The sequence below is a fragment of the Oncorhynchus mykiss genome, chromosome 12 (genome assembly GCF_057628025.1).
Source record: "Oncorhynchus mykiss isolate SJ-2025 chromosome 12, ASM5762802v1, whole genome shotgun sequence".
Lineage (NCBI taxonomy): Eukaryota > Metazoa > Chordata > Actinopteri > Salmoniformes > Salmonidae > Oncorhynchus > Oncorhynchus mykiss.
The window spans coordinates 37,174,944-37,189,166 of NC_143033.1; the positions used below are offsets into that span (position 1 = coordinate 37,174,944).

Here is a 14,223-nt window from a genome sequence, read left to right on the forward strand (position 1 = left end):
CCCTGGGGAGCCAGGCTCAGCCAATCATAATTTGTTTTTCCCCACAAAAGAGCTTTATTACAGACAGCAATACTCCTCAGTTTCATCAGTTGTTCAGGTGGCTGGTCTGACAATCCCGCAGGTGAAGAAGCAGGATATGGAAATCATGGGCTGGCATGGGAAAACGTGGTATGTGGTTGTGAGGCCTGTTGGACGTACTGCAAAATTCTCTAAAATGACATTGACAATGACATGACTTATGGTAGAGAAATTAACATTAAATTCTCAGGCAACAACTCTGGTGGACATTCCTGCAGTCAGCATGCCAATTGCACACTCTCGAAACTTGAGACATCTGTGGCATTGTGTTATGTGATAAAACTGCACATTTTAGAGTGCCATTTTATTGTCCCCATCACAAGGTGCACCTGTGTAATGATCATACTGTTTAATTAACTTCTTGAAATGCTACACCTGTCAAGTGGATGGATTACCTTGGCAAAAGAGAAATGCTCACTAACAGGGATGTAAACACATTTTTGCACAACATTTGAGAGAAATAAGCTTTTTTGTGTGGATGGAAAATTTCAGGGATCTTTTATTTCAGCTCATAAAGCATGGGACCAACACTTTACAGGTTGCGTTTATATTTTTGTTCAGTATATTTTGATAAAATAATGTAATTATTAGTAGGTCTTGTTTGTGGAAGGCTTATATTTAGCCTTGGTATAATTTTTCAAGCCCTGATTTAGATTACATTATGTTATTCCTAACTGTTTGAAATGCAGTGTATTGACCTTAATTTGTCCTTATTTAGAGAAAAGATGAACAAAATAGATCGAGTCGCTCATAAGTTTGAAAAAAAATTAAAAAATGGGCTAAAAATCCTATTTGTATGTACAGTATATGTAATATATTTAATGTATACAGTACATGATCTACATTCATATATTATGCTGCACCACTTACTCATATTTCGATCAAAGATGTCAAGATGTCTGAACTCATCGAATTCAACTGTTGACCGCAACATAAACACTTTTGACAGTTGAGTCTAGATGGCTCTTCCAGACGACTGTGTGATAGCTCGTAATAATAATAAAAACAACACTAGTAATTAAAAGATAACATCAGGGTTTGGTTCAGTGGGGTTTGTTTTCATTTCAAGTGACCCCACACAATCCATTTTAGACTTATTTTATTTGGACATCCATCAGTCAGTGATCCAATGTTCTGGCCAAAAGTGGACTTAGATGTTCATTCTGTTTTCCACACACACTCCTCTCCTTCTCTTAACTCATAGCTTCAAACTGGTCTCTAAGCCCAGGGTCGTATTCATTAGGGCACACCATAACAGAATGTAGCGAAAACAAGCGCTTATTGTACAAGTTCAGGTAGGCCCTCCCTGTTTTAAGTCTGTTTTCTTTTGTTTGGTGCCTAATGAATATGACCGTGTTGTCTGTCTCTCATGGAGGTGAGTCTAGCGTACGCCTATGAGACGAAGGATGCTCTGTGTCTGGTGCTCACCCTGATGAACGGAGGAGACCTCAAGTTCCACATCTACCACATGGGAGACGCCGGCTTCGAGGAGAATAGGGCTGTGTTCTACTCTGCCGAGCTGGCCTGTGGCCTTGAGGACCTGCACAGAGAGAGGATCGTATACAGGTCAGGCTGCACACACAGTCTCTCTCTCTCTCTCTCTCTGTTCTAGGCTGTTCTAGGGGAATGGTTTAGCGGGTACTCAGCTTTCTGCTTACAAGGCTGCAGGAACTTTATGGAGCATATTTAGTGTTTACACAAGTATCAGCTTACAAGGGAGGATGGAGAGAAAGAGAGAGAGCGCTTCATGTTTTCAAAAGGGAGAGAGAGAGATGGAGAATGATGGCTAGCAAGATGTAGATTGAAAGAAAGGGGGGAGAGGGAGAACAATAAGTAGTAAGATGTAGAGAGAAACAAAGAGAGAAGGAGCGATGGAGAGCTTGTCAAAGTTTTGTAAATCTGTCCCTCAGCTGCTCACAATGCTGTTGGAGGCGATAAAAGTTAGTTCTTAGTTTCATAACTCCTGGTATTTATCTCTTCTTCCAGGGACCTGAAGCCTGAGAACATACTATTGGACGACCATGGTGAGTAGAGAGAGCAATAATATGAATGCCCACTTGTATACAAGTAAATAAATATTCTAATGGACCAACCCTGGTCTTGGAGACCAACCATGGTCCTGGAACAATAGCCTGCATACCTTGTTGTTCCAGCTGAGCACTACTTTAAAATAATTGATTCAACTAATCAAGGTCTTGATGATTAATTGATTAATAGATCCGGTGTGTTAGTGATGGGCTGGAACAAAAGCCTGCACACACACTGTAGCTCTCTGTAACCAGACCTTACTGCTTGTGTGAACCAACGCTGCCATTCTGTTATTCACCAATAGAGGGAGCAGATTGTCTATGAAAAGACTTGTCTCAAGATAAGGGCTCCTGCTTTCTCAAGGTTGTCAGTGAAGCCTGCTACCACTGAATGGTGCTCTTTAGCAAAACAAAATAGATAAGGTTTCCACAGTACATGGCTTTCATGAGATCTGCTTTGACCAAAGGAAGCCCTCTATTGATATACATAGTCTCTTGTCCAGACTCCAGACTGGAGATAGCCTGTCAAATGACATCGGATTGAAGGGTATGATAAGTAATACTGTATGTGTCTTGTTGTGTTGTGTCGTGATTGGCCGTACCCGGGATCTCCATTGGTATGCATCGTCTGTGGGATAGCATGTCATTTGACATAAGGTTAACTGTTCCAGCATTAGGCAGTGTACTGTAACACAGTGTGTGTTGTGTTCCTATAGGCCATATCCGGATATCAGACCTGGGCTTGGCTGTCCACGTGCCCGAGGGAGAGACTATCAAGGGTCGGGTTGGCACCGTTGGGTACATGGGTAAGTACATTCAACAACATTCAACAAAAGATATTCAACATATTGTTTTCTTATACTGTTCCTGTACTGTATAATGAACAGTACCAATATACACGGAACAAAAAAACTCAACATGTAAAGTGTTGGTCCCATGTTTCATGAGCTGAAATAAAAAATCCCCAAAATGTTCCATACGCACAAAAAGCTTATTTCTCTCAAATGTTGTGCAGATTTCTTTACATCCCTGTTATTGAGCATTTCTCATTTGCCAAGATAATCCATCCACCTGACAGGTGTGGCATATCAAGAAGCTTATCAAACAGCATGATCGTTACACAGATGCACCTTGTGCAGTGGACAATAAAAGGCCATTCTAAAATGTGCAGTTTTGTCACAGAACACAATGCCACAGATGTCTCAAATGTTGAGGGAGAGTGCAATTGGCATGCTGATTGCAGGAATGTCCACCAGAGCTGTTGCTACCATAAGCTGCCTCCAATCTCGTTTTAGAGAATTTGGCAGTACATCCAACAGGCCTCATAACCGCAGACAACGTATAACCACGCTAGACCTTGATCTCCACATCCGGCTTCTTCACCTGCGGGATCGTCTGAGGGGTGCTGAGGTTGTGCTGAGGAGTATTTCTGTCTGTAATAAAGCCCTTTTGTGGGGAAAAAAACGTATTCTGATTGGCTGGGCCTGGTTCCCCAGTGGTAGGGCCTGAATGCCAAGTGGGTGGGCCTTTACCCTCTTATGCCCACCCATGACTCCCCCCCTGCCCAGTCATGTGAAATCCATAGATTAGGGCCTAATGAATGAATTTAAATTGACTGATTTCCTTATATGAGCTGTAACTCAGTAAAATCTTTGAAATTGTTGCGTGTTGTATTTATATTTTTGTTCAGTATAAATGAACAACGACATTCATAAAGTCATAAGTTCTACGTAAATGCTTCTAAAATTATTTGTAATCATGTGTCTGTTTGTTTGCGCATACGTATGTATGCTTGCCTCTCATCCTAATGTGTGTCAGCTCCGGAGGTGGTTAAGAATGAGCGCTACACATTCAGCCCAGACTGGTGGGCGCTGGGCTGTCTGCTGTATGAGATGATCGAGGGACAGTCTCCCTTCCAGCAGCGCAAGAAGAAGATTAAACGTGAGGACGTGGAGAGGCTGGTCAGAGACGTGGAGGAGGAGTACTCAGACAAGTTCTCAGAGGACACCAAGTCCCTCTGCAAAATGGTACCGGACATATTATCAACAACATGAGATCATGCTTTGTCTGTTGGCACAGGCATTTGCTTTGCATATCAAAATATATCTTTATAGTAGTGACTTTTATTTGTGAAGGCAGCGTCATGTTTAAAAAACATTTGCATTCGTGACGTACGTGGATGAAGGACGCTTTTATTCAGTTTTTTTACGACTTCTAATATAAGCACAGAAGGTTGTCTTTGATGATTTGAAAACGAACTCCAAACACATAGTTCCAGTCAGTATCCACATAATAATAAGGAATTTTCCTCGACCATGCCCATAAATTGGGGAAAACCAACATTCTTTCCTATTGACCCTCTTTGTAAGAGGCAACTTCGTCGTCGATGTTATACAGAAACAACAAAATATGCCGAGAAGCTGCTGTGTTGTTCAAATGTACATGTAGCCAGGTCAAAAATCCCAACCCACAGTTCGCAATGCTCCCATGTAAGGAAATAGAGCCTGCGAGAAGAGCCCTGTGGCTTGAGGCTATTCGGTGTGGTAAATGTGGGGATGCGTAGGCTACACGTAGCTATGTGTGTGTGGAAAACATTTAATCACAGGTAAGACATTTAACTTGTACAGCCCGTTTGTAACTCCACTCACTACTTGTAGCTGTATAGTCCGTTTTGTTTGTGTTGTTGGTCTTGGCTAGCCTAATGTTCCGGTCGGTAGCTAACTAGCACTCACGCTCAAGTGGCTGCTAGCATCGTCATGAAAAGGGGCATGAGGGAAGCGGTACAATATTACGTTTTTCTAAGTAGGGAGAATGCTAGGGAGCAGGCAATGTTGAATCTTTAGACACACTTTTCTTTAAATGTAGTTTTGTAATGAACTAAAACAAGCAGACAAGAAAATTGCTTTGAAAATGTCAAGTTTTTGCTGTGAGCCAATGGGGTAACTTAGGTAACCACATGTTGTTTTCCTCACAGATGGGCATGGTCGCAACATTTTTATCTATTGCCGACTGGGTCTATACAGCAGATCAGTCAATCATTCATCAATTTAACAGCATAACATATTTACTTTGTTGCCTAGTAACACTGCTATCTCTCACTCTTGTCTTCGCCCAGCTGCTGGCCAAAGAGCCCAGTGAGAGGCTGGGCTGCCAGGGGGAGGGTGCTACGGAGGTGAAGGCCCACCACATCTTCCGATCCATCAACTTTAAAAGGCTGAAGGCTGGCAGGCTGAAGGCCCCCTTCACCCCTGATGTAAGGAAACACACTGTGGTCCAATCTGTTCACTGTACAGACGTCATCCTTCATAATGCATAATTTAGATTTCAAGTGGCACATGTAGTGATGTTGTCATGACATGAAACATCTAGCCTTTTTGTCTTTATATGGTAGTCGTCTTGGTTAGAATTAATGAGCTGCCTCCACTTGATGTGACTGCGTGTGTGCACGCATGTGTTTAGTGCATTAAAAAGTAGGATTGAAATAGATGTAATTCGGTCATTGATCTATACAAAATACTCCATAATGTCAAAGGGATACTTGAGGATTGTTACAATGAGGCCCTTTATCTACTTCCCCAGAGTCAGATGAACTTGTGGATACCATTTTTAAGTCTGCTAGCCGATACCCATAGACTTCCAGTCATTGCTCTAATGCTAGTTAGCATTGGCTCGCAAAACTACCTTTAACTTCCTTCATACTGGACACAGACACACAAAAAATGTATCCACGAGTTGGGGAAGTAGTTAATGACCTCATTGAGAAAATCCCAAGGTATCCCTTACAAATTAAATAACTCTGTCTGCCATACATACAACATCTGTAAGGTCCCGCATGACCCCAAGTCACTTTGGATAAAAGCGGTTACTAAATGGCATATGCATTCGGAAAGTATTCAGACCCCTTCCCTTTTTTCACATTTTGTTATTTTACAAATGGATAAAATATATATTTTGCCTCAATCTACATACAAAAACTGCTTTTTTAAAAATTTGTGCACATTTATAAAATAATCTGAAATCAGAACCTTTACTTAGTACTTTGTTGAAGCACCTTTGGCAGCGATTACAGCCTCGAGTCTTCTTGGATATGACACTACCTTATTTACATAAGTATTCAGGCCCTTTGCTATGAGACTCAAAATGTAGCACACACCATAAGGTCCCACAGTTAACTGTGCATGTCAGAGCAAAAACCAAGCCATGAGGTCTGTTAGGTTCTAATTCTAAGAGTAAAACACTCAACGGACATTATGAAAGCTTAACCAAGTTTATTCTGCCCAGTGGGTCAATACAGCTGCATTCAGACAAAACATGTTTCCACCACCACAAGTATATATACTCCAATTTAGGCACTCCTCCTCGCCAATCCGTACATCTATTATGGTTTGACAGGAAGACAAAGTAATAGGGTAATAAACCATAATTTCTCCCTTAAGGGGATCTGACCTGACCTCAACCCCTCATTTGCCTAATCCACAGATGTCCACCCGTTTCCCCTATAGCAATCCTGTGTCTTCCTGTCCACCCAGCGCCATCAGGCTCCTAGAGATAACTATTCACTTCTGATGTAAAAACCCTCTAAACCTCAGCACTCCATCAGTGACATGAATAAGTATATTCTCAGAACCCAACAGGTCGAAGAGATTGTCTGTTGCGCTTCAAGACCGGATGGTGTCACGGCACAGAGCTGGGGAAGGGTACCAAAAACATTATGCAGCATTGAAGGTCCCCATGAACAGAGTGGCCTACATAATTCTTAAATGGAAGAAGTTTGGAACCACCAAGACTTCCTAGAGCTGAGCTATCGGGGGAGAAGGCCTTGGTCAGGGAGGTGACCAAGAACCCGATGGTGACTCTGACAGAGCTCCAGTGGAGATCTCTGTGGAGATAGGAGAACCTTCCAGAAGGACAACCATCTCTGCAGCACTCCACCATTCAGGCCTTAATAGTAGAGTGGCCAGACGGAAGCTACTCCTCAGTAAATGGTACATTGACAGCCCAATTCGAGTTTGCCAAAAGGCACCTAAAGGACTCTCAGACCATGAGAAACAAGATTCTCTGGTCTGATGAATCCAAGATTTCCGGGTTTGGCTGTTGTAGGCTGTCATTGTAAATAATAATTTGTTCTTCACTGACTTGCTTAGTTAAATAAAGGTTGAATAAAATAAGAAATGTAACTATTTGGCCTGAATGCCAAGTGTCACGTCTGTAGGGAACATGGCACCATCCCTACGGTGAAGCATGGTGGTGGCAGCATCATGTTGTGGGGATGTTTTTCAGCGGCAGGGACTGGGAGACTAGTCAGGAATGAAGCAAAGATGAACAGAGCGAAGTAGAGAGATCCTTGATGGAAACCTGCTCCAGAGCGCTCAGGATCTTAGACTGGAGCAAAGGTTCACCTTCCAACAGGACAATGACTCTAAGCACACAGCCAAGACAACGCAGGAGTGGCTTTGGGACAAGTCTCTGAATGTCCTTGAGTGGCCCAGCCAGAGCCCGGACTTGAACCCGATCTAATATTTCTGGAGAGACCTGAAAATAGCTGTGCAGTGACGCTCCCTATCCAACCTGACAGAGCTTGAGTGGCTCTGCAGAGAAGAATGGGAGAAACTCTCCAAATACATGTATGCCAAGCTTGTAGTGTCATACCCAAGAAGACAAGAGACTGTAATCGCTGCCAAGGTGCTTCAACAAAGTACTGAGTAAAGGGTTTGAATATTTATGTAAATGTACAAATCAGTTCAAAAAAATATATACATTACCAAAAATTTCCAAAAAACAGTTTTTGCTTTGTCGAAATGGGGTATTTTGTGTAGATCGATGAGGAGGGAAATTATTTAATCAATTGTAGAATAAGGCTATAACAAAATGTGGAAAAAGTCAAAGGGTCTGAATACTTTCTGAATGCATTTCAAGCACAGACTAAACTACAAAGACCAGAGAGCTTTTCAGAAGCCTCATAAAGGGCAGTGATTGGTAGATCAAATCAGTCATTGAATATCTCTTTAAAGGCAGCTATTTCTATCTCGGTAACAATTAAGGTCCTTACTGTTTATTAATTTATTTTTTAAATGGTTAAAAAGAGACAAAAATAGCTTCTTAGCAAAGAGCAATTTCTCAAGCAAGAATTTTGCCAGGAGTGGCCTGATTGAGGGGCTTAATTGGCCAAGATTATGGGAGGGATATGTAATCTGAAAACAAGCTGTTATTGGAAACTCTTTGTTATTGGTCTATTAATTTATACTGCCTGGTGATGTCGCCAGGCAGGCCAAAACTCAATCCCACCAAAACAGGATTACATTTCAGGTGGTCTTTACAAACCGCTCTTCCACTAAAAGGACATTATCATTTTCACAATTTCATAACCTCATAGTGGGGAAATAAACTGACAGAGCTTGAGAAGGATGGGAGAAAATCCTCAAATACAGGTGAACAAATCTTGTAGTGTCAACCTGAAGAATGGTGACGGAGGGGGGATGGCTGCCGTTTTACGGGCACCTAACCCATTGTGCTATTTTGTGTGTTTTTTTCGCATTGTTTGTAACTTATTTTGTACATAATGTTGATGCTACCTTCTCTTATGACCAAAAAGAGCTTCTGGATATCAGAACAGCGATTACTCACCTCGACCTGGTCGAAGATTTGTTTTTTAATGAGTCTGACGCGAAGAATATAATGTCTAATTTGAGAAACAGATGCCTCAAAAGTCCTGAACTGACAGCTTCATTAAATAGTACCTGCAAAACACCCGTCTCAACGTCAATGGTGAAGATGCGACTCTGTGATGCTGGCCTTCTAGGCAGAGTTCCTCTGTCCGTGTCTGTTATTTTGCCCATCTTAATCTTTTCTTTTTATTGGCCAGTCTGAGATGGCTTTTTCTTTGCAACTCTGCCTATAAGACCAGCATCCCGGAGTCGCCTCTTCACTGTTGACATTGAGACGGGTGTTTTGCGGGTACTATCTAATAAAGCTGCCAGTTGAGGTCTTGTGAGGTGTCTGTTTCTCAAACTAGACACTAATGTACTTGTCCTCTTGCTCAGTTGTGCACCGGGGCCTCCCACTCCTCTTTCTATTCTGGCTAGAGCCAGTTTGCGCTGTTCTGTGAAGGGAGTAGTACACAGCGCTGTACGAGAACTTTAGTTTCTTGGCAATTTCTCGCATGCAATAGCCTTCATTTATCAGAACAAAAATAGACTGAGTTTCAGAAGAAAGACCTTGTTTCTGGCCATTTTGAGCCTGTTATCGAACCCACAAATGCTGATGCTCCAGATACTCAATTAGTTTAAAGAAGGCCAGTTTTATTGCTTCTTTAAGCAGGACAACAGTTTTCAGCGTGCTAACATAACTGCAAAAGGGTTTCTTAATGATCAATTAGCCTTTTAAAATTATAAACTTGGTTTAGCTAACACAACGTGCCATTGGAACAGAAGGAAGCAACACTGATTGACAATAAATTTCACATGCTGTTGTGCAAATGGAATAGACAACAGGTGGAAATTATAGGCAAGACACCCCCAATAAAGAAGTGGTTCTGCAGGTGGTGGCCACAGACCACTTCTCAGTTCCTATGCTTCCTGGCTGATGTTTTGGTCACTTTTGAATGCTGGCGGTGGTAGCATGAGACGGAGTCAACAACCCACACAAGTGGCTCAGGTAGTGCAGCTCATCCAGGATGGCACATCAATGCGAGCTGTGGCAAGAAGGTTTGCTGTGTGTGTGTCAGCGTAGTGTCCAGAGCATGGAGGCGCTACCAGGAGACAGCCGTAGGAGGGCAACAACCCAGCAGCCGGACCGCTACCTCCGCCTTTGTGCAAGGAGGAGCACTGCCAGAGCCCTGCAAAATGACCTCCAGCAGGCCACAAATGTGCATGTGTCTGCTCAAACGGTCACAAACAGACCCCATGAGGGGTCTGACGTCCACAGGTGGGGGTTGTGCTTACAGGGACATCATCATGTCTCGCTCCACTCACCAACGCCACATTGCACCACATACTGTTCAGGAGTTGGCGGATGCTTTAGTCCAGGTCTGGGAGGAGATCCCTCAGGAGACCATCCGCCACCTCATCAGGAGCATGCCCAGGCATTGTAGGGAGGTCATACAGGCAAGTGGAGGCCACACACACTACTGAGCCTCATTTTGACTTGTTTTAAGGACATTACATCAAAGTTGGATCAGCCTGTAGTGTGGTTTTCCACTTTCATTTTGAGTGTGACTCCAAATCCAGACCTCCATGGGTTGATAAATTTGATTTCCATTGATAATTTTTGTGTGATTTTGTTGTCAGCACATTCAACTATGTAAAGAAAAAAGTATTTCATAAGAATATTTCATTAATTCAGATCTAGGATGTGTTATTTTAGTGTTCCCTTTATTTTTTTGAGCAGTGTCGTTTCATTTACTTGATTGCCTATCCAATATGCTGTGTCTATGGGGCCAAATTGCACTTCCCAAGGCTTCCAGCAGATGTCAACAGTCTTTAGAAAATTGTTTGAGGCTTCTATTGTGGAAGGGTGTCGAATAAGAGCTGTTTCAACAAGTGGACTAGGCTGAGGCCAATCAGTTGTTTACTGCGCGGTCACACGGGTGCGCCGTGCCTTCTTTTTCCTCTCTAATGAATACGCTATTGTCCGGTTGGAATATTATTGAAGATTTATTATAAAAATACCCCAAGGGTCTTGATTGCCCCTTGATTGTAAACATCGTTTGACATGTTTCTACAAACTGTAATGGAACTCTTGACTTTTTGTCTGGATTTTGCGCTCGGGCATTGTGCCTTTGGAATAGTGAACTAAACGCGCGAACAAAACGGAGGTATTTGGGCGTAATCGAACAAAAAAATAAATAATTGTGGGAGTGCATTCTGACGAAGATCAGCAAAGGTAAGTGAAGATTTATAATGCTATTTATGACTTTTGTTGACTCCACAATTTGGCGGGTAACTGTATGGCTTGCATTCGTGGCTGAACGCTCTTCTCAGATGATTAAATATTGTGCTTTTGCGAAATCTGACACAGTGGTTGCATTAAGAACAAGTGAAAAAGGAAAAACATCTTTCATTAAAGTCTATGATGAGTATTTCTGTTATTTGATGTGGCTCTCCGGATGTTTTGGAGGCATTTCTGAACATGGCGCCAATGTAAACTGAGGTTTTTGGATATAAATATGAACTTGATCGAACAAAACACACATGTATTGTGTAACATTGAGTCCTGGGAGTGTCATCTGATGAAGTCAAAGGTTAGTGATTTCTGCTTTTTGTGACACCTCTCTTTGGTTGGAAAGTGGCTGAATGCTTTATGTGACTAGTTGCTGACCTAACATAATGATATGTTCTGCTTTCGCTGAAAAGCCTTTTTGAAATCGGACACTGTGGTTGGATTAATGAGAAGTGTATCTTTAAAATGGTGTAAAATACTTGTATGGTTAAGGAATTTTAATTATAAGATTTCTGTTGTTTTGAATTTGGCGCCCTGCAATTTCACTGGCTGTTGGCGAGGTGGGACGCTAGCGTCCCGAACGATCCCAGAGAGGTTAATGGGGGAAAAAGCTTTTCTTTAAAAAACAGGGACATTTCTAAGTGACCTCAAACTTTTGAATGGCAGTGTAGGGGTTCCTTTTGTCCAGGTGTGAAAGGGCAGTGTGGAGTGCAATAGAGATTGTATCATCTGTGGATCTGTTGGTGCGGTAAGCAAACTGGAGTGGGTCTAGGATAATGGTGTTGAAGTGAGCCATGACCAGCCTTTCAAAGTACTTCATGGCTACAGACGTGAGTGCTATGGGTCGGTAGTCATTTAGGCAGGTTACCTTTGGACTATGGTGGTCTGCTTGAAACATGTTGGTATTACAGACTTGAGCAGGGAGGTTGAAAATGTCAGTGAAGACACTTGCCAGTTGGTCAGCGCATGCTCACAGTACACGTCCTGGTAGCCCTGCGTCCTTGTGAATTTTGACCTGTACAATGGTCTTTCTCACATCGGTTGTGGAGAGCGTGATCACACAGTCTTCCGGAACAGCTGGTGCTCTCATGCATGTTTCAGAAGCGAGCATAGAGGTAGTTTAGCTCGTCTGGTAGGCTCTTGTCACTGGGCAGCTCTCGGCTGTGCTTCCCTTTTGTAGTCTAATGGTTGGTGTAGTACGATTCAATCTTAGTCCTGTATTGCCGCTTTGTTTGATGGTTCATCAGCGGGCATAGCAGGATTTCTTATAATGTTCCGGGTTAGAACCCCCTCCTTGAAAGCGGCAGCTCTAGCCTTTAGCTCAGTGCAGATGTTGCCTGTAATCCATGGTTTCTGATTGGGGTATGTACGTACAGGCACTGTGGGGATGACGTCATCGATGCACTTGTTGATGAAGCCAATGACATCGGAGGAATCCCGGAACATATTCCAGTCTGTGCTAGCAAAACAGTCGTGTAGCTTAGCATCTGCTTCATCTGACCTTTTTTTATTGATCTAGTCACTGCTATAATTCTTGCTTGTAAGCAGGAATCAGGAGGATAGAATTCTGGTCAGATTTGCCAAATTGCAAATGTATGCGTCACTGTGTGTGGAGCTTTTTATGCGTCTCTGTGTGTGGAGTAAAGGTGGTCCAGAGTTTGTTTTCCTTCTGGTTGCACATTTAACATGCTGATAGAAATTTGATAAGACAGATTTAAGTTTCCCTGCATTAAAGTTACCTGCCACTAGGATCTCTGCCTCTGGGTGATCATTTTCCTGTTTACTTATGGCGGAATACAGCTCTTTGAGTGCGGTCTTAGTGCCAGGATCAGTCTGTGGTATGTAGACAGCTAGAGAAAAATACAGAAACTCTAGGTAGATAGTGTGGTCTACAGCTTATCATGAGATGCTCTACCTCAGGTGAGAAAAACCTTGAGACTTCCTTAGATATTGTGCATCAGCTGTTATTTACATCGTCTGCCACCCCTTGTCTTACCAGATGCCGCTGTTCTATCCTGCCGATACAATGTATAACCAGCCAGCTGTATGTTGATAATGTTGTTGTTCAGCCATGACTCCGTGAAGCATACGATTTTGCAGTTTAATGTCCCGTTTTCCACATAGGTCATCGATTTTATTTTCCAATGATTGCACGTTTGCTAGCAGGATGGAAGGCAGTGAGGGTTTATTCAATCGCCTATGAATTCTCAGAAGGCAGCCCGCCCTCCGGACCCTTTTTCTCTGCCTTCTCTTCACGCAAATGACAGGGATCTGAGCCTGTTCCTGGGAAAGCGGTATGTCATTCAAATCATAATGCTGGTAGTTCTGGTGAGTTACCACCACTCTAATATCCAATAGTTCTTCCCGGCTGTATGTAAGGGAATACTCTCATGAAATGGACAAAAATGAATGGGAACTTATTGGCACCGTACGAAGCATATACACGATGTACAATACCACTCAAATGGACGTTGTTTCATTCAAAAACTTATTGCAAATGCCAAGTGTCACACAGCAAAAATCCAATAGATGGCGGGCGCGCTCCACTGTAATTTTCATATTGCAAATGCACATCAAGTCAAGACCAAAGGGTAAAATTTGGAGAAAAAAAAAATCTAACTTATCACCCTCTTAAAGTGCTTTCTGGACCATTTTTCAAAATTCTTTCGATTTTTTTTTTTTAGTTGGTCAATTATACATGTATAAGAACTATGTGGACATACTTTGTCATATTTCTTTTAATTGTCCATAAGACATATGTTTTGTCCATTTGCAATATGATTTCATAGGAAGTCAAAAGTCAGTGAGCCATTGCCAAATGCCATAAATGTCCAAATGCAATAGGAAAGTATTGAAAGTACCAAATCAGGATGTTATGTCCATTTGCCATGTACGATCATAGGAAGTCGGTTTACAAACCCAAAGGTCAGTGAACCATGTCCAAATGGCATGTATACTGCCCAAATGATATATAGCACTATGTTAAGCCTTGAATCAACCTAGATGGTCTAATTGTCATGTATGATGAGGGAGCAGTGGGACTGTTTGTTTATGATTTTTTTGAAAAACGTCCAAAATGACCAGGGGCGCCCCCTATTGGATGGGCACAGGTGGGGCGTGCTCCCTACCCAACCGTAGACCCCCTCCCTAAAGGCATTTTATTATTTTTTTAAAATAAATA

At 42.4% G+C, this 14,223-nt stretch overlaps 1 protein-coding gene across 1 annotated transcript in view; it reads left to right on the forward strand.

The window, feature by feature from the left end:
• LOC110537519 (G protein-coupled receptor kinase 6) overlaps positions 1-14,223 on the forward strand; it is a 68,890-nt gene that overhangs the window by 34,643 nt on the left and 20,024 nt on the right. The window contains exons 9-13 of the mRNA XM_021623623.3: positions 1,454-1,644; positions 2,065-2,102; positions 2,822-2,911; positions 3,924-4,132; positions 5,221-5,358. Of these exons, the coding sequence (XP_021479298.2) occupies positions 1,454-1,644; positions 2,065-2,102; positions 2,822-2,911; positions 3,924-4,132; positions 5,221-5,358 (666 nt within the window). The remainder of the gene's footprint in view (positions 1-1,453; positions 1,645-2,064; positions 2,103-2,821; positions 2,912-3,923; positions 4,133-5,220; positions 5,359-14,223) is intronic.